At 41.6% G+C, this 27480-nt stretch overlaps 4 protein-coding genes across 6 annotated transcripts in view; 3 read left to right on the top strand and 1 right to left on the bottom strand.

Moving 5' to 3' along the window:
- LOC112460576 (probable citrate synthase 2, mitochondrial) overlaps window positions 1-13094 on the top strand; it is a 17232-nt gene extending 4138 nt beyond the window's left edge. The window contains exons 2-4 of the mRNA XM_025025326.1: window positions 8554-8709; window positions 9604-10527; window positions 10739-13094. Coding sequence (XP_024881094.1) covers window positions 8554-8709; window positions 9604-10527; window positions 10739-11005 — 1347 coding nt within the window. The 3' untranslated portion in view covers window positions 11006-13094. The remainder of the gene's footprint in view (window positions 1-8553; window positions 8710-9603; window positions 10528-10738) is intronic.
- Window positions 13095-14044: 950 nt separating this feature from the next.
- LOC112460577 (ADP-ribosylation factor-like protein 5B) lies at window positions 14045-16709 on the bottom strand. Its single transcript, XM_025025327.1, has 3 exons — window positions 16296-16709; window positions 15104-15548; window positions 14045-15009 (listed from the first exon to the last, which is right to left on the bottom strand). Exons 1-3 carry the CDS (start codon window positions 16339-16341, stop codon window positions 14961-14963), a joined length of 540 nt encoding a protein of 179 aa, XP_024881095.1. The 5' UTR covers window positions 16342-16709; the 3' UTR covers window positions 14045-14960.
- A 1081-nt stretch (window positions 16710-17790) lies between these two features.
- On the top strand, window positions 17791-20740 carry LOC112460574 (6-phosphogluconate dehydrogenase, decarboxylating). The gene is made up of 5 exons (XM_025025325.1): window positions 17791-18042; window positions 18228-18451; window positions 18528-18772; window positions 18853-19478; window positions 19998-20740. The coding sequence occupies exons 1-5, from the start codon at window positions 18032-18034 to the stop codon at window positions 20338-20340; spliced, it is 1449 nt and encodes a 482-aa protein (XP_024881093.1). The 5' UTR covers window positions 17791-18031; the 3' UTR covers window positions 20341-20740.
- Window positions 20741-21710: 970 nt separating this feature from the next.
- Window positions 21711-27207, top strand: LOC112460573 (RNA-binding protein 45). 3 transcript variants are annotated; one of them, XM_025025324.1, is made up of 6 exons: window positions 21711-23093; window positions 23360-23474; window positions 23573-24369; window positions 24467-24690; window positions 24794-24935; window positions 25163-25724. In XM_025025324.1, the coding sequence occupies exons 1-5, from the start codon at window positions 22898-22900 to the stop codon at window positions 24905-24907; spliced, it is 1446 nt and encodes a 481-aa protein (XP_024881092.1). In that variant the 5' UTR covers window positions 21711-22897; the 3' UTR covers window positions 24908-24935; window positions 25163-25724. The 3 variants fall into 3 exon arrangements, with proteins under 3 accessions (XP_024881092.1, XP_024881091.1, XP_024881090.1); XM_025025323.1 differs by lacking the exon at window positions 25163-25724 and adding an exon at window positions 27065-27207 and having other exon boundaries at window positions 21717-23093; window positions 24461-24690; XM_025025322.1 differs by having other exon boundaries at window positions 21720-23093; window positions 24461-24690.
- Window positions 27208-27480: the final 273 nt, after the last annotated feature.

Genomic DNA, 27480 nt, shown 5'->3' with positions numbered 1-27480 from the left:
CCCGGGCTTACGTCACCGGTCGAGATTCCGGACCGCGAGTACTCGCGTCTCGAGAAATCGCGCGATTCTAAGGAAGTTACTCAAACGAATTCACCGAGTTGTTTTTTCTTTTCCTTTCGTTAGACTTGTAGGTCATTAATCATGTTACAGATTTTTAAATATTTATCTATATTGAATATCTGAATAATGAATGAGGAACTAATGAGACTCGAGGAGATATCTAAGTGAATTTATTATATCACGATTCTTGGCAGGCTTGACGTAATTTTCTTGTCGTGGGGCTGTATATACATCACACCTGTTACCTAATGCCGACGATGCACGGATGGCCTGTCGCGTAACGAACTATTTCAGGGGCGATTCTTTCATTTCAAGCCCGAACGCGTCGTTTATTATTAGGTCCTTCTACTTGACCCGACTCCATGTCAACGCGTGTTTTACTGTCATCGGGTATTTTGCAAAGCAGCTTTTTTCCCCTCCTTACAAATCTATTACATCCTCGACGAGCCGTGACGAAGAGGTTTTTTTTTTTACAAAACACACTCGGCAGTTAAAATTAACTGTGGAGTGTCTCAAATAGTAACCAGCACAATTCGATTCGGGATTAACGTGAATACGATAATGCTATTTTGAACGGCCTCAGTTATGTCACAGTGTTAAAATTAAAAGCCTTAGAGAAACAGAGAGAGAGGGTGGGAGCGAGTGTTTGCTGCATGCAAATCGATTCATATATTCTTACTTGACGCATTATAGGAAAGTTGTATGGAGGACTATTATAATCGGTCAATACTACAATATCGTTTATTTTTCGTTTACGATTGTAGTAGTGCACACATAAATACACACACAATATATGTATATGTGTATTTACATATGTAATTTAAAAAAATGTTTAAGAACCCTAATCTTTCTTTGTTTAATGCAAATATCAACTCAGCGATAACGGAAGATGTTATCTCGCTTTGGTTATTAAGGACGCGGTTAAATATTGGCGCATATGTTCTGAGCCAGCGAGTGTTCTGTAATTTACTGCTGTTGCGCGATAAAAATTGCGTTTGCATACCTTACGACAGCGAGCTGTCGAAATTACATTGCTACCCGGTGACGTGTTGTTTTGTCGCGAGAGAAACAAGTGCATACGTGACTAAAGTACATTTTGTCACATCACTTTATATTTTATATCACGTTAATTATTGTTTATTATTTGTTTTTATATATAATCCTACATATGATAAATCTAACACAAAATCAATTATGATTAATATTTCAAGATTCCACATTACAATTTTGGAGTACGAAAAATCATGAAAATTTCAAGTCAGAATATTGATAAATGTGAATTTATTATACATGCAAAATTTGCGATGCAAGAAGAATGACATCTCAGGCAACTTGCTCGTTTAGCGCCATTCGATTATGTGGCGCGTGAAGAATGGGATAATCATGACTGACGGGTTTCATTGGTAATGCCCTTCAGAGCGGACCGATTACACAATTGGCGATAACGAGTGCCGTTATCACATCTGGCCCACATGATTTGCTGACAATTAATCGGGCGTATCGTTCGCGCGCCTTGATCTGATTAAAGCCGAGTCAAATCGTCACAAACACAATCCGGTAAATTAGTTTCCTTATTGAATTTGTAGTTTTAATCACCTGTCAAATCCTTATTCTAAATTTATCATTGGAGCGGAAGGGTTTCGTGCCACAAAGATATTTCTAAAAATAGTAACATTTTTCTATTATTTTCCTAAAGGGAACGTTCATCCTTAATAATTTTTCTATTACGGTACGATAGTGTTTTTTTTAAATACATTATAATATCTAACAATAAGTAATATATCTTACATATAAATAGCATATTATATTGGATTATTTTTTTAATTAGAAACAAATTTTGTACAAGAAATTAATATCTCCTGTAGTTTCATTTCTATACACCGAGAAATTAGGACGTTCGTTCTATCGTTAGAATCTTTTAATTCTATTTGTTATCTCTATTTTTTATATTCTTCTCGAACTTCTTACTTCTTAACATTTAACGATATGACTTTTTCTTCGAATTTCTTTCAAAGAAGTAAACTCTCGCGGAAAACTCTCGCGCGCCACATAATCCAGATTCGTACCGAGGAAAGGACTCGAACCTGAACGAGGTCTGTGATCTGTGACCTTGATCGGGCAAACCGGTTGGGGTTACCTTGGTACTTCCACTTTTGTTCTCGGGTTGATTTTCTTGCACGAATGTGTGGCGTAACCGGCTAGGAATTATAATTGCACTCGCGGACTTTTTACTTTCAAAATGTAAATGAAGACACGCTCTATTACAATAGATTCGTCAACTTCATTTGTACACTTAGATAACGTATATTTCACACCGCGTATAACTCTAACCTTTTTAGACGTATCGTTCTTGATTACTTATTTCGTCATGAAATGTATGTACACCGAGGTGCATTTATCGGTAACACGTAATGTATGTTAATGTATGCTAATTTCTGTGATTTTCATGGAACGTTATGTGTTACAACCGCGACATATTCTTTTCTGGTATCTCAGTGACCTCGAGAAAGCGACTTAATATTCCGCGACGAAAGGGTTTACGAGGGGGGAAACGGGGCAATCGTGTCAGTCCGATAAACAGGCCGGATCGTATAGCTTTCATGAAGAATTCAGCACGCGCGGTGGTAGATTAATCCCGAAATAGCGTCGGACCGATATATTGATTTTTCCGAGGATAATGCCCATCTGTGAAAGCGCGAGGTTCGGTTTTTTCCCCCGATACCGTAATTAAATCACGCTCACGGCGATCGCCGATCGCCGGTTCAAGTCTGGATCTGGTCGCGCAGACGAGTCGCGAAATTGTTGACGTCCTACATGCACCCAAAGTCCAACGATAAAGATATCCCGCAGTAAGATATAGTTTAAATATATGCGGTGGCAACTGGTGACAGTATATACAGGAATATGAGATAAATTGTCTCTTTCTATGCGTATAAGTGTAAAATATCGATAATTTATAGAATTATCTCTGCAACTGAAGAGTCTCTCCGAACTGAAATTGTTTCGAAGGTTAAACTTGGTAATAATAATTTAAATGGTTTAAAATGATTTACAACGAATGATTTAACAAGCTGGACTTTTCTGGATCGTTTGCGCATTACTTTAATTGAACTTGATGATATTAATCTACGAGAAAAAAACTAAGAGCAGTCTCATTTATCCTCGTAAGAAATATAGTACGAGGTCGCGGATTATTGAGAGTGCGCGAATCCTACTCCTTATCTGAGCGGACGATGTATCTCGATCCCGTTCCACGACAATTGAATTTTTACGATCGGAAGTGGTTTTATACGCGCGAAAGGAGATAATCGCGGACGTGAGTAAGCGAGTACAAAGTGACGGTCCATAAAATGACGTCAAATGTGTCAATGTATCGGTCAGCACATGTGGGACGATAATCCCGCCGTCCTGGGGCAGCGACGAGCCCGCGAACCAGAAACCTATTGTACTCGTATACCCTCGCGGGGATCGTCATCGATGCGCGAGTTGTACGGCTTATCATTGACAGTCAACATGATCGATGCGTCTATTGACGTGATAATAAGTGAGAGGAGACGTCTCTATTATGTCTCGTTACTTTTGCCTCGTTCGGTTTACATTTCTAGAAGTATGACGTGAATCACTTCGTTATATCATCGTATCTCAAGATCGCAAGATTTGTATCTCAATACGAATATATCCAGATACTTGTTATACACAAGATATGTACGTCACCTCGTAGAATTTCTCTCCTCAGATGTAAAAAAAAGAAAGTATTAGGAAATTTTTTCTTCAGGGACACGATTAAATTTAGTAATGATCGATTTCCTAAAAAAGAATTTGCCACGTGTCGGTGGCGCCGACGCCGCGACATATGCCCAGAGAATGCATGCGCGCGTGTGAGTGTTGGAAGCTCTTATCATTCGTCTTCCGGATGACACAAATGAAGCTGACATTTATTGCACAATGTATATAATTACAAAACATGTAATTCAATCTGCCGAAGAGCGCGAGGAGTTTTAATGTACGAATTTTTTATCTCCACCTACCTGTGTGCGATTGGCATTTAAAACTACACGGTGAATAAATTATTATTATTTTTTTTTATATATATTTAACGCTGCTTTTTAACACATCTCGTCATTTAACTTAATATTATTTTAAGAACCGCGGATTTATAAATGGCATCTGTACTCTTGCATAATATACACAGTGCAATTTTATTGTCAGCGTTGGAGATGTGATTTGAAGATACAAACCCGAACATGATAGATTCATAAAAAAAAATCAGTAATTACAAAAAAGTCACTTTTAGTGAATTTATATAATTTATAATTATGTCACATAATTGCAAGACTATAATCCATATACTCGCGAGAAGTTACACAGTGAACTTTACCCCCGCGAGACTAAACTTCGTTATCACCCGCCGAGAAGACTTAGACTCATTGAAAATTTTATCAGCTGCTATTATTCGTAAGTCTGGTCGGCCTCATATTTCACTAGATTTTTTTTCAATGTTTCTTGTTACGTTATATCACACATATGCAGAACAGTACCGAAATTGTACTGCATTGTGTTATATCTACTCTGTAGCTCTTTCACATACTCGGATTCGGAATCTGCTATTGAAAAACGAACTGCATTGTGCATTTTGATACGCAAACGCGACGTTATCTCCCACGCGATAAGCATCGATATTGTTGCGCAGTTCAACCCGATACCGATCTCGCATTTCGTGATCGCGATGCATCTGCTGGAGGGTGAGAAGTTGGATGGCAGGTTGACACGCGAGCCTCAGTCTATTTCTTCATCGCATACTTGAGCGCGCGTCGCACGGCGGATATGTTGTCCCTCCTAATGCGATTACCATCAATTGTTCCGCGGGGTTGAGGAGGTTAAACGCATATTTTAAAGGGTTAATCGTATTTGCCGGGCCGGGCGCATTTGATTGACCCTCGAAGACCGAGCGCCCTCCAATTCTCATTCAATCGATTCGCGGCTCGTCCAAGTGTTATCTGCAGAATTGAATCTTGATAAAGTCGATAAGTGCTTCTCGATTCATGAAAAAAATAGGAAGTTACGCTGATATTTTTGACGCGTCCTCGAATAGCCGTCTCCGTTAATTAAAGATTGAGGCGATTATAATTACGCGATTGAGAATATACGGCAGATTATCGCAGGCGATGAAAATTATCGTTACTATCGTGCTTTATTTCTCTCTGTTGTATTCCTCACTTCTAAATTTCTTATCTTGAAGATGTAAAATGGCTTTTGCATACTTCTGGAAATAAGTATATGAAGAATCGTTGTATTTTTTTGTGGAGGGGACTAGAATTTTTCCGACACTTTGGCATCGATCCTCTTATCACGCTCGCGTCGCGCACGGTAACCCGAATTGCACGTCAAACCGTAGTCCTTTTATTTTTAGCCGTGCCATTGGCTCGCTGCCCAGATTTCTGCCTAACGACAATGCTTGGCCACAAAAGTATTATCGTTGGCATATTTGTATTGCTTGAACTTTTCTTAAGAAATCAAACTATACGGAAATTGAATATATCGAATCGCACATTAAGTAGCTTGTTCAATTAATCATTTCTCGGCGAAGCTTTGTCCGAATCTTTTCTGCACGTTGATCGAGATCACGCCGCGAGAATCCGAGAATATCCCATCGAGAGGACACTATTCGCGCTTCTCACGCGAGGGTCAAGGTCGCCGACGGATTGCATTCAAGTGCATGCATGATGCATCGCGCCGAGCGAATTGCCTCGGCGCTATGTAATCGCGTTACCACGCGTTTACGTAAAAAGTAGCGACTATAGCGTGGAGCGTGCGCTTATCGGACAGATAAGAGCGCGCGACGAGAAACTCGATCTTTGAACCGAGCCCCTCGAATTTAAAGGTGCACTACGGCGATACGCGACATAATGTGCATCAATTTATTATACTTTGTTTCTTCTTTGACATTTTAAGACTATCTTTCAGAGGGAATTGTTCATAAACTTTGGAGTAAAAATTAGTAATTATATAATATAATATAATATTTTAATTTAAACTTATTGAAATATTCCGCGAAACCCCACGTTCCAGTCTCAATATGCTTGCGTTGTTTTTTTTTTCTATACTTTTTACCTTTGTTGCCGCGTTTCGCGTAAATTTCCATTCGTGAGAATTCCTCCATGTAATTTATTTTTAAAAGACAAACACCTTAATTGTCAATGTTCTTTTTGTCTTATCAGCGTATTTTGCTGTATAATACTATGTCGAGTAGTCTTGTAAAAAAATAATATTGATAGGAAATTACTGATAAAAAGTTAATTTATGGCTGTCTAGCGGAATTGGCTCCGCAAGAAAATAAATTTCAACAATCTTTATAGACTTTTAGTATGACAGTTTAACTTTTTTAAACTAGACTATTGACATCGTCATTGACATCGTAATTGCTTTGACAAGTCATTTAACAATCCTTTGAGAATCCTTTAATCTATCGATAAAAATATCCAAGTTTGTTCCGCACACAAATTGAGAGATTCTGATCGACAAAACCCTTTAAACCCCATTAAGTTGACATTCTCGTCTTGACTCTGTTCTTCAACTCAGCTTATAATTATTTGCGAAGTGCCGCGTCACGTTTACACACATCCACGTCAAAAGGAGTTTTCCTTCCCGGCTGCGCAAAGATAAGCATCCGAGGCTCCGGACGCATCACGCGACTTTCGCTTCGTGTGACAGGGGGAAAAAGAGAGAATTAAGCAACCTCGGATCCGCGTATCTGTCGAACGTGCCGTAATCCGGAATCACGTTGCCCGCCAGTGTCCACGCACCCACACGCGCGTGCTTCCACACATTCGCGATTACGTTGATAACGATAGCCCGATCTTCCACCTTTTTTCTTTTTTCAAGTACAAGAGCCTGGATATTTCCGTCGCGTATCGCGCCCCACTTATCGTCGTTCGTCCCACAGCTGCTACTACTTATATTTTATCATCATTATCGTTATTCGTCACTATTACGAACATTACTGTCGACTTATTATATTTATTGCAATCGCAAGACACCGCACATGGAGCGAGTCCCGAATCTCCGGTTTTCCGGCTCCAAGATCCGGATCAAACTCGGTCTGAATTGAGATGGCATTTATCATGTTAAAGACGATAACGATAAATACTTAATCCTTCGTAAAGAATGAACGAGGAGAATTAATCTTTGCCGATGCGTTTCCGTGAGCGGCACGCATCGGCGCTTCTGTTTGATAATGACCTCCCTGAAACCTCGCGATCTCTTATCTGTCGTTCTTTCTCATGATATTCGATAGTGCGTGTCCAGATGAGAAACGATTACAGATGTTTTTTCCTCGTCACACGCAACAGCCGATTACGAGTTTAACAGAAAAAAACCTATCATTTTCATAATCCGCATAATTGTAATGACATCCCACGTGTAAAAATATGATAAGTAACGCATGCTCTCAAAAGTATTTAGATTCAACTGGCAATACAATACAATTGACTAGAAATTAACAGAAAAATTTTAAAGATAATTTTTTGATAATTTCGATTCTCGCCATTCCAATTTAATTTTAATTTTTAGGGATAAATGAATATATGAGGAGATCAATAAACTGATCTCTTGCCATTTCTATTCTAAACTTCCATTCTCAGACACAGAAATAGATGTATATAAGAATCATCATCAATAGCATCTTCCCTAAAGTAAAATTATGAATATTAATATTAAATTACAAAGTAATATTAAATCCATCGCTAAAATGTCATAATATTCATATATTATGAATTTTATAAATTGCACGAGACAGTTCTGTGAAAAAATCGCCGTCTTCAGGATCCGTTTCCTGTCCCAGCGTTACGAAATCGTAATTTATCAATGCGAAGACTCGCGCGTGCATCATTGACAAATGCGATTGTTAACGGTTTGGCGCTTTTACGTAATCCGCATGTGTCTTCCACCGTGACGATTCTTTACACAATGCGTACGTCACTCAATGAATGTTCCGCGAGAGAACGGAAAACAAAAAAAAGTTGCTAGAAGTTCGTGGTCTGAGAAAAAATCGAAAAAAGATGCATTTATTTTAAATGTGTGTGTCAAGCCTATCGAATGAGAAAGTTGTAGAAATTGTGTAATTTAATTTATTGGACAACAGGTTTTTTTTTTTAAGGATTTAAAAACTAATTTTGTACGTAAAGTTTTATTCAACAAATCGGTTTTTTCAACTACTTTCTCCCGTCTTTCAAGTAGCTTCATTATTCCGTCCTTATTGAATATATCATTATTTTACACTTAATAAAAACCATCTATTTAAAAAGAAGATAAGATTTTTTTCGTCAATCTAATATCGCATGATATAATTTTTACTTAATTTGCTTAATTTTAGTACGTTCGAATAGCTTTTGCTTATATCTGTACTTATATCTGAAATTATCGGCTTTAATTCCTTCTTCTACCTTTTGCTTTATTTTCAGCAACTATTAATTATAATTTTTCTTTTCTTTTCAGAAAATAACGTCGACGATCTTCGTGCGGCAGCTCACAGATGCGTCCACGGATCTTAAGAAGGTTCTCACCGACAGGATTCCGAAGGAACAGGAGCGGGTCAAAGCCTTTCGTAAGAATCATGGAGCCACCAAAGTCGGAGAGGTGACCGTTGACATGGTATGTTTTAACTAATTTTAAATTTGATTAAAGACAGAATTGTTTTTACAAAATCTTACTTTCTTAGATAGGAAAGAGATAAGGCCTGCACGTATTACTACCGTCTTCAATTAAAATTTTTTTTATCGCGATTGAATTTAGCACGGTAATGATATTTATAATTATCATTAACAATCGTAAATTTCCGGTCGATAAGGGAAGATACGACGAGCTTTTATTTGTTACCAGCCTGAAGAATACTCTGCTCGATAAGACGCGCAAGTCCGCGTGCTTGCTATGTGATCATGATAACCGTAACGCGTTGAATTTCTGATTGTCGCATGCGGCGTCAATAAGCAGCGTAGTTTTTTTTTCGCCGGTTATCAGCCAAATGCAGCGCATGACGATTAATCGTCATCGAACGAGCCGCCGCCGCGCCGCCGGCTCGCATGTGACAATCTCACTTGTCGCGCATGAAGACCTCATTCATCGCTCTGTGTGCCTATTTTTACTCATTGCCAATATCTGCATGATTAATTAATGTACTAATGGCCACGACGTTAATGATATCTTTTAAGTATAGGCCTAGCTGTCTCAGAATATCATTAGTATTAATTAATAAATGGAAAAAGTTAGCGATCACTCATGAATGAGATTATCGAGAAATTTAAATATTAATATATAAACATTTATACAAATTTTAATAAATATATATATGTTAATTTGACATTAATCTTTTATGATTTATTAACATTATTAAATTTGATTACAATGAACTTAAGAGTCTTAGAGGATCTAGGCAGCCGAGGAAAGTTTAATCGAAAATAATTGATATTTGCAATGGGGTTTATAGTTTTCATTGCTATAAAATGCTCTCAGTCAAACATGCGCTAACATGCTTTTTTTTGAATACAGATGTACGGTGGCATGCGCGGCATCAAGGGCCTTGTGTGGGAGCCGTCGGTGTTGGATCCGGAGGAGGGCATTCGCTTCCGCGGTAAGTCGATCCCCGAGTGCCAGAAACTCCTCCCGAAGGCAGCCGGTGGTGCGGAACCACTCCCGGAGGGTCTCTTCTGGCTGCTGATTACCGGCGACGTACCCACGGATACGCAAGTGAAGGCCATCTCGCAGGAATGGGCGTCCAGGAGCTCGTTGCCCGAGCATGTGGTCAAGGCCCTCAATAACTTCCCCAAGACCTTACATCCGATGACACAGTTCTCCGCGGCGATCACGTTGCTGAACAGCGAGAGCGAGTTCGTTAAGGCGTACAACAAGGGCGTGCACAAGAGCAAGTTCTGGGAAAGCGTGTACGAAGACTCGATGAATCTGATCGCCAAGCTGCCAGTGGTCGCCGCCACCATCTACCGCAACATCTACAAGGGCGGCAAAGGTTTGGGCTCTGTCGACGCCGGCAGGGATTGGTCCTGGAACTTCGCCAACATGCTCGGCTATGACAATCCACAGTTTATTGAGCTGATGCGCCTCTACCTGACGATCCATTCGGATCACGAGGGTGGTAACGTGTCCGCCCACACCACCCACTTGGTGGGATCTGCCTTGTCGGACCCGTACCTATCCTTCTCTGCTGGTATGAATGGTCTAGCCGGGCCATTGCACGGTTTGGCCAATCAGGAAGTGCTGGTGTGGTTGGAGAAACTGCGCGGTCAAGTCGGCGACAGTCCGAGCGACGACAAACTGAAGGAGTTCATCTGGAATACGCTAAAGAGTGGCCAAGTCGTGCCCGGTTACGGACACGCCGTACTTAGGAAGACTGATCCGAGGTACACCTGCCAGAGAGAGTTTGCGCTGAAACATTTGCCGGACGATCCGTTGTTCAAGGTAAATCACGCGTTGCAGAGTGTTCTGAATATAGTAGAAAGATTTTGAAGTATTAAAGAATATTGCTATAAAGATTGAGAAAATTAACTTTAGGCCTCTCGGAATATTTAATTCTTTTTGACGTTGCATATATTCGGAATTCAATTAGCATTATTCTGATTTAATTCCACGTTAAATTTTGATATCAATGTCAATATTTTCTCTTTTACAGCTCGTTGCACAAGTGTATAAGGTGGTGCCACCGATCTTGCTGGAAACTGGCAAGGTGAAGAACCCGTGGCCGAACGTAGACGCGCACTCGGGCGTGCTGCTGCAGTACTACGGCATGAAAGAGATGAATTACTACACGGTCCTGTTCGGCGTGTCGCGCGCGTTGGGCGTGCTCGCCTCCCTTGTTTGGGATCGCGCCCTAGGACTGCCCATCGAGAGGCCTAAATCCCTCAGTACCGAACTCCTCATGAAGGCCGTCAAGGCTTAAGGACCGTCTATCACTCTGAATCAATGATCAATTATCAACATCACCTCGAAGTCTCGTCGTCCTGATCTCGAGCTTGAGCATCGACCGCGGCGCCGGAATTTTGATAGGATATCATTTTGATACCGACCTCGAGACACCTCAACGAGCCCGCGCCTTATCGAGCAAACGATAGTGCGGATGGGAGAGAGCGAATGAACGAGAGAGCGAGAGAGAATGAAAGAGACACAAGGCTAGGTATTAAACACGACAAATAATTACGTCTAATAATGTATTATGTAAATGTAGAATTATTAAGAGCAGACACATCAACGTCCCGCGTCAATGAGGCGGAATTTGCATTCTCTTCCTGTTGTCGATACTTTTCAATATGGAGCGACGACAAACAGACATATTAATTACACAGACACATTATATTAATTAATTATGAATGATTATTACATACATATATATATATATATATATATATTGATACATCATATAATTGGCATATAGTGTGATTAATATGATTGTTTGAAGTACATGATTCTTACGAAGTATCAATTGCGGGAACAGACTTAAATGGGGTATTCTCGCAACGTAATAGCTGCTTATATAACTGGAAAACATAGATTGGTCCAATAGTGAAAACTGCCAAAATTGCGAGAAAACCCAAGATAGTGAAAGAAATCCAGAGGATGGCTTTTAGACATCTAAGTATTAAGATTTTTAGATGTTTCTAAATGTCTCTTAAATGTCTAAAAACTCTTCTGGAATTTATTATTTATAGAAACACACACAAGATAGAGAATCGCGTCAGAAATAGATAAGGCATTATTGTACATATAAAGTTATCGCTCAATACAAAGCAACACGGTGACTACCGCTAGAAATTTAGAAGCAACGGCGCAAAATCTACGGCGATAGTTAATGTGTTAGCCAGCGACGTAAAGGCAGTGGAAAATAGCGACTCGAGATCTAGATTCATCGTGCAACGTAAACATTCAAGAAACATCGTTGAGGCGTCCAAAAGATAGTCTAATTCAGTTTGAATGTCATTCTGACGACTTTTCGATGTCTCACTTTTGCGTTGTCTGGGATATGCAATGACATGAATTAGGAACTATAACGTTGTCTTGCCTCGTCATATGAGAAGCGCACTGCCCGGGCGTGTATCACATATTTCTTTTTCGATCAGGCTAATTCCTTTGAAAATTCATCGGATTTTACAGCGGCAAAAACGATATCGAATTTTCGCGATTAGAAGATAGATTTTCAAGGTAATAGCCGGCAACGGAACGTCAAAAGGCGAACGTGCCAATTAGCTCAAATGTAGATCTCTCGGCAATTTAGTTTACTGTCCCACCTCCCTCAGGAAGTTTATTCTAACTGATTGTAGAATGGCAAAAGAAATTCGCGAGTTGCAGTAGTTGCAGAATACTTAACAGCGAGCAATGATTCAGAAAGTGATCAAGCAGACTTAAAAATAGCGTTTAGTCTCATCGGACGGCCGAGATGCTGCTCGGTCGCATTGTGTGGCGAGAAAAACCGCCGCGATTCAGTGTAAAATTAAGGAGCATGACCAGTGGTGGACCCACTGTTATAAGAATGAATGAGTGTGTGTATACATTATTTATAACGAATGTGAAAATAAATGGATCAAAAGGTAACCGTGGCTAACAGATGCTTCCTCTTTCGAGAGACTTGAGATTTACATCGTAAATGTATCGCTCAGTTGATTCTGTAATTCTGAAAATCTGCGATTTCTATCGCCGAATATTCCAACTCTACCGAAAAAAACTTTGGGTAAAATTTAACGAGACTTTGGAGCGATATTCAACAAGGTATTATAAATTTTAATACCGAACGAAATATGCTTAATCTAAAGACAATAAAAACTTGTAAGCATAAATTAGGAGAATTAGGAAATAGGATGGGATTATCGTCGTAGGAAAAAAATGGAGCAGATCCGTATGTTTCTTATTGATAGAAACTGGATTTATTTGACAGCCCATACTTTTAGCCTTTGTTATTCATAAAGTTCATACAGGACTCCCTGGCTTATATTATACAATTATATTAGATAAAGACCAATAAATCGGAATTGATCGATTTTCATAATCGTTATTTCGTTAGATTCGACAGGTCGGGCCGTCTACAAAACCAGCACGAATTACGTTTTTACGCGCGCGCTCGTTCCGCCAACATCGACATCCGTTAAACAACCTGTCTTGTACTTTACACACACGCACGCACGCACACATTCCAGAAGTTTATTTTTTACACAATTACAATGAAATAGAAGAGACGGACACGTTCGTGGATAAATTTGACGAGCGTAGATTCGGCAGAATATCCCTCTTAGAATTTCGAGGAGCAATGTACATGGGAGATACAACCCTTATGTATCATCAACATTTAAGAATCCGTTTCTCAATATGAGAAAGCTAGTATTAACTTTTAAGTGTTAGGATCTCACTCTGGCATTAGACGGCATTTATATCCCTCCGCGCGATGATGTTAACAACGCCTGTACAATAATCTTTGCGTGTACCCATTAATTCTTTAGCACATTTGTTTTTTTTTTTCTTTAAAGCTACGATAATTAATATCATTACCTATTGGAGTATTTAACGCTACATAAAAGATAGACGTTACATTAACAATTTAAATAAAACAAAGACGAGACAGCTGTCAGAGTTGGAGACAAGGTAATTCCTTTGTGTCAGACTTTCGTCCGTACATCCATCATCCTGGCGGTAACCGTAGGTGAATGGAACCGGAAGATACGTTTCCTTAAACAACTAAAAATTCGCGCCTTAGATAATAACATCACTTAGAGCAGCTGTAGTAATGAATTATATCGATTAAACTTATAAGCTTCTTTACTGCCAAGAAAAATAAAACGGGACAGACTGAGATCGTTAAACGAATTAGTGAGACAATAAGTGAGTTTTTGATTCAAAGCTCCCATTCACCTGTCGCGATATTACATGTCACATGCTGAAGGATATATCATTATCAGCCTATCTACTAATCCTTCGTTGTTTTTTTTTCTTCGCGCGTTACGTAAATCGTATTTGTTACGTGATCTATTTAGCAAACAACTGTCTCTCAGAATTGAATTCACATATCACAGAGCAGTTCATATTCTGCTTTGAGAAGTTTTCTTCAATCGGGTCAGTTCTATGAACCTGCTCGGCCCTTACACACGGAAATGTCGTAAAATCTGCTTTCTCTAGTTCGGCATTGTTTCTTCCCTTTTTTTACAGAGCTCGCTCTCTTAACGAGACGTATAAAAAACTATGTACACAGGTGCACTTCCGTTGCGCTCTTACATGTCAACCGAGTACAAATAACGAGTTGCCTCCCTCGTCTATTTTTACTGCAGAATTTTACTGTAGGTGGACGGGATGAGACATCTCGCACTTTTACCATACAAATGACAACGTAATTTGCATAAGCAATCGATAACATTCCTCTTTTTTAATAGATTAAATTTTATATTTGTCGCTATGTTTAGTGGCCATTTAACTATGATGCTTAACCAAGTGTACATTTTGTATATGGACGCAAAAAATGATTATCTTTGCTTTTAGTACACGCTTAATATCTCGCTTTGTACATTTCCACTTATCATCGTTCTTATCTCTGTATTGATCATTGTAAACGAGTTTGTTACGTCACGAACAGTAATTCCAAACTTCTTATCGCATAAGCAGCCAACGTAATTATTAGCTAAAGAACAAATTTACCCGTCCACCGTTCTTTTTAAGTGTTCGCTGCAATAAGGTGATCGGGATACACTTTGAGGGTCATACCAGGAGATTTAAATAATGACTAACGAAATGCGACTGTCCGCGCTGCTCTCTTCTTTCGTATAACCGTCAAAGTGTGTAACCAGAACTAATTTAGCTCAATAACATATTTTACATTCTGGATATTTCGTTAGACTTATAAACGACTCTCATAATGTACGTCATGTCTTTTTTAAACGTCCGACGATCCACTCCAGCCCCTGGTACAGCCTGAAACGTTTTTTTAGTGTCATTTGATTTAAATTTTATTCCTCTTTATACGAAAAAAAAAGTACACGACCGCACAGATCGCTAATGCTCTTACCCCTCTCCTGTCAGGGCGCAACAGCTCTGTATATGCCACTGGTGTTTTTTGATGGAGGTTAGATCCAACTGCCTTGAAATCTCAGCCGCGGTCATGCTGCCCTTCAAGTCTTGCTTGTTGGCGTAGACCAGAACGTTGGCCTTGCTTAATTCCTCGTGGTTCAGCATCGAATAGAGCTCTTCCCTAATCATGCCAAGTCTCTCCCGATCAGTGCTGTCTATGACCATGATGATAAACTCCGTGTTCGTGTAGTAAGTGGACCATGCAGCTCTCAGACTCTGCTGACCACCCAGATCCCACATGATAAAATGAATATTCTTCCACACAACTTCTTCTACATTGGATCCGATGGTCGGAGACGTATGGACAACCTCGTTCATCAGGAATTGATACAATATCGTTGTCTTTCCGGCATTGTCCAAACCGACCATGACTATTTTATGCTCTGAAAGCAACACACTTTTATTTAAGTAATAATTATTACGACTGAGATACTTCTCGAAGGTCTACGACTAGTACCATAAAATTACATTTGTAGAGAGGTATAATTATAGATCAATAGCTTATACAATAATGTTCTGATAAATGTTGTAGCAACAATTTTGTAACATAAGATTTTTTAACAGAAGATATACATTTTTGTAGAAGAAATTCTTGTATGCATTTCTGCAAAAAATAATGCAAATTAAAATTTCAATTTAAATTTTGCACTCTTCAAGATATGACGGATATTCAGTGAAAGTGAATTAAACCAGAGTATAAATTTCCACGCGAGAATTTAAATTCAGAGAACATAAAAGGGAATGTGATTTGGTAGCATATGTTAACAGATTAGAGAAAGTAGGCCAATTGTACATATTCGCGTAGAATTTCCAACGGGCATGTCATCCTATTCATCAAGTCGTGCAGCTCTACATCGGACTCTCGGCGAAATTGGCGACTGGCGAAAAGTAAAATAACACTCGAGTAAATTTCGCGAGCGTTTTATTGTAGGCCCAGAATATTTTTCGATCGCGCGACGAGTCCCCCAACATCCGTGACTGACCCTCTTGATGGAGTTGGCAGATCGCAAACATCGCGAATGATTTATGATCGGCTGACGATCGTCTCACACGTGTTATCACAAACATATACGGTGGACGCGCATAAAAGGGACGAAACGATGAATCATAGGCCATATCACGGTATTCACCTTCGTTGCCGAAGAAGCTCCACAGCTTCGCGAACAGCAGTCCCATGTTGACTGATCAGCCCGGGGACCAATCGAATATATCCGTTCGACGCCACAAGCTCGCCGTCTCCCTGACAATTAAGAGAATGTCTCGGGAACAGGGCGGTTCATTGTCTCTCTCGGAGGTTATGTTCGCTTCCGCGACGATGGGATATCGTTTACGCGCGACGTCGGCTCGCGAATCGACATCGTAATTGCGCCGAGACGTTGGTACGAACGCTGACGGAACGCGAGTACGATCGCTCTCGCGGCCGGAGCTGCGACGCGCGGAAAACGGACGAGAAATCGACGGGGTACGCGAACAACCTGTCTAGCTTGATCGAGCGAAACGCGACATGTTGCATCTCTGCTTCGCTTCTGCTAATCTGCTCTGGCATTTCTGATCTACGAGTGTCCGCACTGTCCGCACGCCCCGAGCGAGGCGCTGCCGCGCTCGGCAATTCTCGGTAACATTCGGCCGCGTTCAGGAACGAATAACGATTAGTTGCGCGAAGCGACGCTAGACGGCGCTCGGCCGCCATCTACAGTTCAGTTTGGCCCTTTTGCCGCTGCACGGCGCGGCGTTGCGATCGACGTAAGATTCTCTTGACTAAATTCCGATTAAGTTAATCGACTGAAATCGAATGATTTACCTTATCGAGCCGTATTTGTGGTATTTTACCAACGTAGAAATATGAATTTCTTATTATTCGACACCTGGGAACCTGCCGGTTGAATCAAACTGAGAGGACGACCCCGATTAAGCTGCAATTTAGTTAATCGGAATTTAGTCAGGGTAATCTTCACTCTGAAGTTTGCCGTTCAAACTCCAATTCAGTTAATCGGAGTCGGGGTCGTCTTCACCCTGAAGTTTGTCATTTAATTAAGTTTGCGCACTTATTTCAATTCGTTCGTGGACTTATCCGACATCGAATTATATTAGGCTTGGTTTTTTTTGTACATACATCTCATCTTTTCACTTTTTCTATTTAATGTTTAATATTATGTATACTTATTTCACTTCAAGTGCTGAAATTTTGAGGGATAAAATCCCGATTCTCGCCACTTCTAGACTTCAAGTAAAAGTCCGATACTTCCGATTACAATAAAAGAACATGATCTCGGATGATTTCTTATTGCAACCTTCTCGCTCCTCGCCTCTCGAGAACGTTGTTTTCCAAAGGAGGAATATCGCTTCGTCAGCTGTTTTCGGGAATTGCTACTTCCAAAAGAATGTACGCAAGAAATTCGAGAAGCCGGCAAGATTATTATGGAGGATAATTTTTTTCAACATTCTGAGAGGAAATTATGCCATTATTTCGACCATTATAGAAACATTTATGCCGATTGCCTTTAAAGAAATGTTACCGAGGAGATTCTGCGCGCGACTACGAGACCACATCATATTAGAATGATTAGATAAGTCAGCCGTGTCGCGGCCGGGCCGGCGTGCGTGTTAATCGCTGTATCATCGTTATCATGAATTGTTCAGGCATGGACGACGTGACCGCGCCACGCGATTGGCTCGTAACGCGTCGGCTGACGCTGCGAAGCACAAGCACATCGCTCGAGCGGCTCAAGCTACACACGTCCTTTGACGACCCGAAAAGTTCGACCACTTGTTGCTCTTGCGGCATTCGCTGCGACAAGTCTTACGTGGAGTCTCATTCAGCTAGATATTTTTCATCGTCGATCGTGCCTGTAAACCGTCCGCAAATATGAGCACCCCGTGAGTATTCTTTTTTTACGTCCACATTAATTAAGTTCACTCAGAATAGCAGAAGGCCAGTAAAAACCGTACATAATCTGTCATTTCGTGAATGAAGTATATTAGATAGGGTATGCAGATGTAAGGAGAAGAAGATGGGATTTTGTTTCTCGCTAGATCTTGCACGAATTCTTTCTGTCTTCCAGGGTGGCAGATATCGCCCTCATCGGGTTAGCGGTCATGGGACAGAATCTAATTCTGAACATGAACGATCATGGTTTTGTCGTGTGCGCGTATAACCGTACAGTAGACAAAGTCAAGTCCTTCCTCGAGAATGAAGCCAAGGGCACGAAGGTTATCGGCGCTTACAGCTTGCAGGAGATGGTCAGCACACTGAAGAGCCCAAAGAGGGTGATGTTGTTGGTTAAAGGTAAGCTGTTTCCTTGTTGTCGCAATTAAAGCGTCTACAACTGTGATCGTAATGATACAATTTGCTCTGATAATAGCTGGCGCAGCCGTAGATGCCTTTATCGGGCAGTTAGAGCTCCTTCTCTCTCCCGGGGACATTATCATCGACGGTGGCAACTCGGAGTATCAAGATACCGAGAGACGTACCAAGGATCTAGAGCGGAAAGGAATTCTCTTTGTTGGCAGCGGAGTCAGCGGAGGAGAGGAAGGCGCCAGGTACGGGCCGTCCTTGATGCCCGGCGGCAATCCCGAAGCGTGGCCACACATCAAATCTATCTTTCAGGTACTGCAATCCTAACCTATCATTATTTAACGAGAATTAACGAGATACCCGGTCTGCTGCAACATTGCGACATTTTTCAGTCGATATGTGCGAAAGTTGACGGAGAGCCGTGCTGCGACTGGGTAGGCGAGACCGGCGCGGGACATTTCGTCAAGATGGTGCACAACGGCATCGAATACGGCGACATGCAGATCATCTGCGAGGCTTATCACTTGATGCGTAGCGGCCTGCAGCTCACCCAGGAGGAGATGAGCACGGTGTTCGACGAGTGGAATAGGAGCGAGCTGGATTCGTTCCTGATCGAAATCACGCGAGATATTCTCAAGTACAAGGACGAGAAGGGTTACTTGCTCGAGCGAATCAGAGACACCGCCGGCCAGAAGGGTACCGGCAAGTGGACGGCGATCGCCGCGCTGGATTACGGCGTGCCGGTCACGCTGATCGGCGAGTCGGTCTTCTCCAGATGCCTGTCCGCGCTGAAGGACGAACGCGTGGAGGCGAGCGCGGTGCTGTCGGGCCCGGATCCGGTGTACCAGGGCGACAAAAAACAGTTTCTCGAACACTTGAGAAAGGCTCTGTACGCCGCGAAAATTATCTCGTACGCGCAAGGCTTCATGCTGTTAAGAGAAGCCGCCAAGATGCACAATTGGAATTTGAATTACGGTGGAATAGCGTTGATGTGGCGAGGTGGATGTATCATAAGGAGGTAAGAGCCGGAAAGTTTATGAGAGAGGTTTACATACGGTTTTTAAATTCATCTAGTTACATCAATGTCACCTCAATCCTTTTTATGCGACCTACATTCCCTTTTAAAGCCTGTGGCAAAGAAATATAAGTGTCAAGGCTATAGAATGTTTCTCAGGGGCATTTCGTATCTAGTCTCACTCACAAGATAACTCTCGTTTTTTTTTCTTTCAAACGCTGGCTTAAATGAGTTACCATTCACCTTGTATAAAACAACCGAGGTATACGTAAAATGAGGACCGAGGTTGTCAATTGCTCCTACAATTAAAGCCATACATCATACCCCACATAGAAAAAAGAGAATTATGATTATACTGTCGTCAATAGTTTATTATTGTTAAATGTAAAATTACGAGAAAAATACATGAAAATATAAGTCCAAGAAACGTCGCAAACAATACGCGTGTAAAAGCATCTGAAGGATGTCCTTTAAACACGCTTGTTATCAGCGTATTTAAGAATTTGTGTAATTTCCTTGCAGCGCATTCCTGGGAAATATAAAATCGGCGTACGACAAGAATCCGAAATTATCCAACTTATTGCTGGATGACTTCTTCGCCAAGGCTATGGACGTGTGTCACCGGAGTGCCAGAGTGGTGGTAAGCGCCGCCGTGACGATGGGTATACCGACTCCTGCTCTATCGACGGCTTTGGCCTTCTACGACGGATTCAGAACCGCTCGATTACCGGCGAATCTGCTACAGGCTCAACGAGACTACTTCGGCGCTCATACGTACGAACTGCTCGGTCAGGAAGGGAAGTTCGTTCACACGAATTGGACCGGACACGGCGGGAAAGTATCCGCTTCTACGTACGACGCGTAGATTCGCACAATATCGCGATAACATAACGGCTGGCAATGTACAAAAGAACACCCCGAAAATGCGACAAATACGTAATTAATTATGAATTTCAATAATCTAAACATGCGTAATACGTAGCTATGACATGACGAAGAAACGAGTCGACATGATGGTGATCCTACAGTTGAAAGAAGACAAAATATTGTCAATAAATTTTGTATTCTCTCTTTTCAGATATCTTTCTATCTTCTTTTTCTTGACAAATATATTTTCGTAAATATCTGTAAAACTAGAAAAGATTGAAGAAGCCTGTGATAAAAAAAGGGTATAATATATTTTTATAGATGTTAATTAACGATGATGTAATATATATATGGAAGTTTATCTGAAAGGAATATATATGAATGAAAGTAAATAATAAGATATCTTTTTTTTTTTAGAGATTTCCCGTAGAATACTTTGATGTCGTCAATTGCGACGTTTATTTCGTGGAGATTACGTACTCTCGTACGCGAAGCATCACGTTCCACGCAGGTTACACGTGTATTTTAGGAAACAACGATTTGGAGAAGTAGGGAGAAGTTACGTAATCCCCCCCCAAGAGACGTTGCCTGGTTGTAGTCGTCGACGAGTAGGCGATTCGTTACGACTCGGTGAAATTATGCATCATCGAATCGCAAAAACAGCGCTCGTGGACTCTGTCCCTCTTGCCATTCAGGCGATATAAAAGGCGGAACTGCCGCGCATCTTCTCGCTCTATCGAGGATCGCGGCAATAACGGAGATGGGAAATCGTGAGCGGGGGGTCGAGCTAGTGAAACGCCGATTATGCCGCGAGCCCGTCATTACCGCATTTCTCTTCCTCCGGAGAGTAACGCGCGCGCACGCGAAAAATATTGGAGCATGACACTTTCAATCGCTCGCCGACGTTTTCCCCGCCGGCTTGCGAAACGCAGCGGGCTCGGGATGCAGTTTTGCGCAACCCGATTTTTCACGCGCTCTCTGCCGTAACGCGATTTCGAATGACGGGGAAATTCGTCGTTGCACGATATACTATTTCGCGTGATATACGCCTTCGAACGCCGTTTTAACTCAACGCACGGCTTAATGAATTATTAATTCGCGTTCTAATATGCAAAATCCTTTTTTTAACGCGGGAGTTTTTGTTTTTCAGTAACGCCGGTTGACCTCGATCCTTCCTTTGATGACGTTTTTTTTTTTAAGAATATTATTAGCCACATTTTTATTTAACGTCAAGGTCGCACACGTGTTTTTCCTGTGCGTAACGAGTTTAGATACAACTTTATATATTGTATGTATATCGAAATACAAATAAAATTAACAACTTATATTTATATATAATATGTACATGATTACTTTTCATGTTTTACATACTTGAGTTTTTATTTGTATTTCGATTATGTAAGCATGTGACACGGCAGCGTAAAAAATCAGAGCTTATTCGTTAAATTCCAAAAATACGAGGGACGACGATAGAAATAGTTCAAATATATATTCGTCGCGTAACTCCGCGGAGAAGTGGAAGAAGTCTCCATGCAGGATCATGCAAATCGTTGCGTGTCCCGTTTTATGCCTCGCAACATCACGCGAACGCGTTCTAATCGGCGATCGAACGTCGGCTCTCTCGCGGATTGTCTTCCTTCGCTCTGATCTTTAGAGAGCGTGGCTTTTTTCCCCCCTGAGGTAACATCGCGCGAAACAAACAAAATTCCAAATCGCCAGGCCACGTTTAAATGTCAGGCGTGAACACGCAAGTCCAAGCCGGCTGCACTTTCCTCCTCTCCTTTCTCTCTCTCTCTCTTTCTCTTCCAAACGATCACGAGGTGTATCTGTCTCGTTACAGTAGATAGTCTGACATCATGCAGTTCGAATAAGAGAACATTTATCTTGTTTCTCTTTAATGGACCTGTCAATAGGCCTATTCTTTTTAGCTAAAACTTCTTGTGCAGTTTATCTTTTCTTTTTCTGTTCAACGTGAAAGGAAAGAGAGGAAAGAACCGTGCAACAAGTTCAGTTAAAAAGGCCTGATAAAATGCCTGGTTTGTCTCCTGCTTTCTCTAACGATTGTCATTGCAATTAAGGAACAAGGAGCTAAGTGAAATTTGATTTTTTTTCAATCCTCTGTCGAGCTCCACGGTGGTCTCTCGTACATACATCTCTCAAGTGCTCATCATCATTATATAGTCATCACCGCACTCAACGAACCATATCGATCCTTTCTACGTACGGTCCTTTGAACAATGAAACGATTCTTTTAATAGACCTAGATTATTTCTCACAAATGAGCGAAAATGAAATAAAACGCATTTGTTGATTGAAAAAGTATACCGCGGTCTCTCGCGCGGCTAGCCTTGCGGGGCAAGGAGGCGGAGGGAGGAGGGAGGGACACCCCTCCGTCAGCGGACCATCTCGCCATTCTCACCATCTTCGCATCAGTTCAGTGTCAGTGTTCAGTTGGCGTAGTTTAGCCGACTGCGAGCCGCGACGGACGGCGGTAGCGGTAGCGATAGTCGGAGTCGGGCGTCGGGCAGTAGTGGCGTAGCGTTCGCGTTTGTAAAATGGCCGATCACAGAGAACGGGATTATTACTCGCAGACGGATCTGCGCTCGAAGAACGACGACCCGCCCAACTCGCGGCTCTTCGTCATTTGCCACAAAAGCCTCGACGAGGATGACCTCAGGAAGGCGTTCGAGAAGTTCGGCAAGATCGAGGACATCTGGGTTGTTAAGGATCGCAACACGGGCGAGAATAAAGGTGATTTGTCGCGCGTTGTCGCGTGTCGCGTGGATAAAAAGATTAAATCCGATATGCTCTCCGATCGGCACGTTGCGCGCTTAACCTTTCCCTTTTGATACGCGGTCCCTTTATTCTCTTATTCTCGTCCGGGAAAGGTATTACCACCCGCGTCGTCTGTTTCTCTTCCCGGAGTTCCCGGCGTATACCGGCGTATCCCTGCCTAAAGTGCCTAATGAGTAATGGCTAATGCCCGCCGTTGTCAATGTTGTCATTTGCCCCCTTAGGTGTCACGTACATCAAGTTCTCCAAAACGTCAGAGGCGGCGTTCGCCCTGGAGGAGATGAACGGCAAGATGCTGGGCTCCGTCGGCAGGCCAATTAAAGTGATGATCGCCTCGAAGTAAGCCCTCCCCATCGTGTCCGTTCGCTTTTTCACATCCGCTTTGAATATATGTATCCGTCACTAATCAGTATTTTGTTTTCAACGACCGTTCGCAGCCGGGATCAGGGTTCCGTGCGCGAGACGAACGAAGAGGAGAGGTGGGTACGCTTATTCTGCGTATTACCGAAAACAATGACTGACGGCGAGCTGCAACAGGAATTCTCCAAGTTCGGCGTGATCGAGTACGCCACTGTGGTCAAGGATCGCAGCACGAATGAATCTAAAGGCTTCGGCTACGTCAAATTCAAGAAGGTGTCCAGCGCGGCACGGGCGTTCGAGGAGTGCGACAGGAAGTACAAGGCGGTGTTCGCCGAGCCGAAGAAGCCAAAACCCGATCACAACGAAGCCAAGTACAACAACGGACTGTCCAGTGCCACGTACGACGGCTCCAGCGGGAGTTACGGCTCCTCGAACTTTGGCAAGAGCAGCATCAGCCTGGAGATCGCCACTAACTATTCCAATTCGGACGGTTACACGCGTCTGCAGGTGATCGCGCATCCGGCCCTGAATCAGGACCAGCTGTGGAAGCTGTTCGACATAGTGCCTGGGATGGACTACTGCCACTTGAAGACCGACGTGAGATACAGGATGCCACGCGGTCAAGCCGTAGTGGTGTACAACAATCCGAGCGCGGCGGCGTACGCGCGCGAGAAGTTTCATGGTTTTGAATATCCGCCTGGTCATCGGATGATCGTCAAACCGGATCTAACGAGCCCTCCGCCGAAAAGCACGTCGAAACCCGGCGGATCGACGACCGGCAGCGTCGCTAGCGCGAGAACGGATCTGGCGCATCTGGCGGAGACCATTGCTCAAGCCACGTCGTTGATTCAAGCGGCAGGTCTGACTGCACCGAGTAAGTAAATTCGACGATCTCGCCAGCGCGCTCGGCGCGCTGAAAAAACAAATACGTTGTGCGTCAAGTACCGTTGCATTTTTTACTTCAGGCTTAGACCACATATCCGTGAAGCTCCCACCAGTACAACCGATGGCGAGTATAGACGCTGAAGTTGCTAAGAGATGTTTCATCGTGTGCGGTCCACCGGTGCCGCCTATCTACGCTATGAAGGATGCGTTTTGTAGGTTTGGGAACCTAATAGATGTATATATGTTACCCGGCAAGAATTGCGGGTACGCGAAATACGCCAGCGTCAGCAGCGCGAACGAGGCCATTGAGGTATAGCACCTTTCCTTTTTTACAATCTGTGTATATTCCGAGACATGCGTACCTATTCGAGACCCGCCACATAAGTATTTCTAAATTTAAAATGCGTTCTTAGGTTCTGCACGGTCAAGAAATCTGTGGTTCTCGGCTGAAGGTGCTGGAGGCGGAGGAACGAAACGTTGGCGAGGACCGACGGAAACGGTTACGAATGGACGAGGACGAGAATTGAACGTGTTTTAATATAAAATGCGTATCTCGTAAGTAGTAGACGAGTAGCGTAGTGTGGCGCGAAGGAAAAGAGAGGCGTTTCTTTGTAATAGTTGTAGTACACCCCGAGACGTTGTTTTGCCGACGCTATCACTCTTTTTCTCTCTCTTTATCTCTTTCTCTTTCTCTGTTTCTACCTCCTCCTCCTCTTCATCCTCCTCGGGCAGGGGGGGAAAACGGCAGGAGAAAATGTAATTTTTGCTGTTTGTCTTCACAGACCGACGACTGGTATACACAAGCCGGACGCACGCAACAAAAAGAGACGAATTTAAAGACTACTACTCACTTGACCACATCAAGGGCCTGCATCCAGGGAAAACTACTCCAACTACCTACCTATATATATTTAACTGTTCGCTTACGTTCGCGCAGCTGCAACTCTCTACGTTACTGAAACCTTTAACTGCTACTCTACTACTACTGTTACTTTTTATCCTCTTACATGGCCGTTCACAAACGATACGTTGCTCGCGCGGACGACCCGTGTTTCTGTTACTTTAAGAGGCCTGTGCGAACGGCCGATATCGTTGAGTGCTTTATTCGCTGTGCACCTGTGCACCATGTAGAAAGCGTCCTTTCCACATCTGGACATGCGGAAGTGTACGCTACCTTCCTTCGGACTTTGCAAGGCTCGGAGGAAGCAAAGCGTGAATACATTGACGAGGTGCACAGACCAATTTGTTTCCCAGACTGATTTTCATCTATATATATATATATAGCTAATATATATTTTTACCCTTCTCTAATCTTTTAATTTCTAGCTTTGCACTTCTTCGAAATTTTGATTATTGACGACACATTTTTTTAAACGGTGAACCGCTTAAAGTAAAAATAAGTAATAACTGTTTAAATGTAAAACGTTCTTAAATCTTTTTTTTTAAATCAAAACACGAACGACTGAGAAATTCATGAGGATAATTACGACTCTGACCACCCGTTCGCATAGGCTTTTAGGTATAACCTATACCTTAGGTTTAACAAAGAGACCTTTAATTTATGATTAAATTTCTGTACTTTTCTTTTATAGTTATATTGCGTGGAGAGAGGAAGCAAAATAATTTGTACTTTATATGCCATTGATAACTTACGACGATAAGTTACAAGTTATTGCGGACAAAATTAATTCCAAAACAAGTAGGATATTATTGAGACATTAATAACAATTTTATTCTATATTGCGGTGACAACAAAGTTCGGCACGATCAAAAATTGTTATTTGATCAAATATATTATACCATCTAACTTTGTCATATCGTTTAACTCATATTTGTATAAAATATTAGAACTTATTAATACTTTGTAATAAAATTATAAGGTATTTAGTGAATCGCGCTTTTTACGCACATTACGGGTTAAATTTTAATAAAAATTTGATCTGCAACGTGTGCGTTTTAATGTAAAAGAATACTTTGATCACAATTTATTTACAAAAATTAAATTTACCGAGAGAATTTCGACGGTGCTTTTCAAGTTTTAGTACACAACTAAGAAAATTTTTGTAAAGAAAAAAAGAATATGACACTAATGTAAGATACTTAATACTCGATATCATACGTCAATGTTAATTTCTGATTAATATTGAGGTAAATCTTGTTTTGGAAGCAGTTTATGTAGGAACGAATGAAATGTACTGGCATGTAGACTGTTTTTCGTTTAAAAGCACGACAGAGGAGAGAAGCGTAGATTTCTTGCTTACAGTAAAAGAAAGAAAAAGAAAAGAAAAGACGATTTCCCGGCAAAACCGATACCCGATATCCATCGTTACGAAAATCAGACGACCTCGTCACACATCCCAGTGATCGACGCACAACATTGAACGTTTTATGATGGACACACATTTTTGTATCACGAGACCATGTACCATCGTGCGTTTTGTACCACGAAGACTCTCACTGTATTGACCGTACCGGATGGTGTCCCAGGGGACTGTAACTGTGACTTGTTTTCTTTGGTGATATATCAAATACACATGAAATACGCAATAAACCCCAAAACACCGACTCTTTCACTTGATTTTTTTTTCTTTATTATTTACTACCGAATGGTATATCGTATGATTTTATCTAATTGATAGAACTCTGATGCTCTCTGACCTGACGTTTGTTCTTCTCGCTTTCAGGATACCGCGAGGATTCCACGAAGCACTTGTACCTGAAGACTGTGATAATTCTAGCGACGTAAGATTATTATAATATTTCTACGAGATTGTATATGAGGAAAAAAGTTTTACATAATATATTAATTATTATATTTTTAGTACAATTACTCGTTGTATCATTTGTAAGTGAATTTATTTTTCAAGACAAACATTTGTCTTGAATATATGTCAAAATAAGTGGAGTAACGATGGACTCTTGTTATCGCCTCTCTATTTTCAAAAGCCTCGTTATTTTCAGATGCAGTTTACTCTTCTCTATAAAAAAAATATATCGAGACATAAATATTAGAAAAAAATTTATCAAAACGAGCGAGATATTAAAAATATTTAGAATAAAATATATTTAATCTACGTTCTCCCTCCAAAAGCACCGTGAA

The sequence above is a fragment of the Temnothorax curvispinosus genome, unplaced genomic scaffold (assembly GCF_003070985.1).
Source record: "Temnothorax curvispinosus isolate PA1 unplaced genomic scaffold, ASM307098v1 QBEX01010645.1, whole genome shotgun sequence".
NCBI classification, from domain to species: domain Eukaryota; kingdom Metazoa; phylum Arthropoda; class Insecta; order Hymenoptera; family Formicidae; genus Temnothorax; species Temnothorax curvispinosus.
This window is presented reverse-complemented; position numbering and strand designations above follow the sequence as displayed.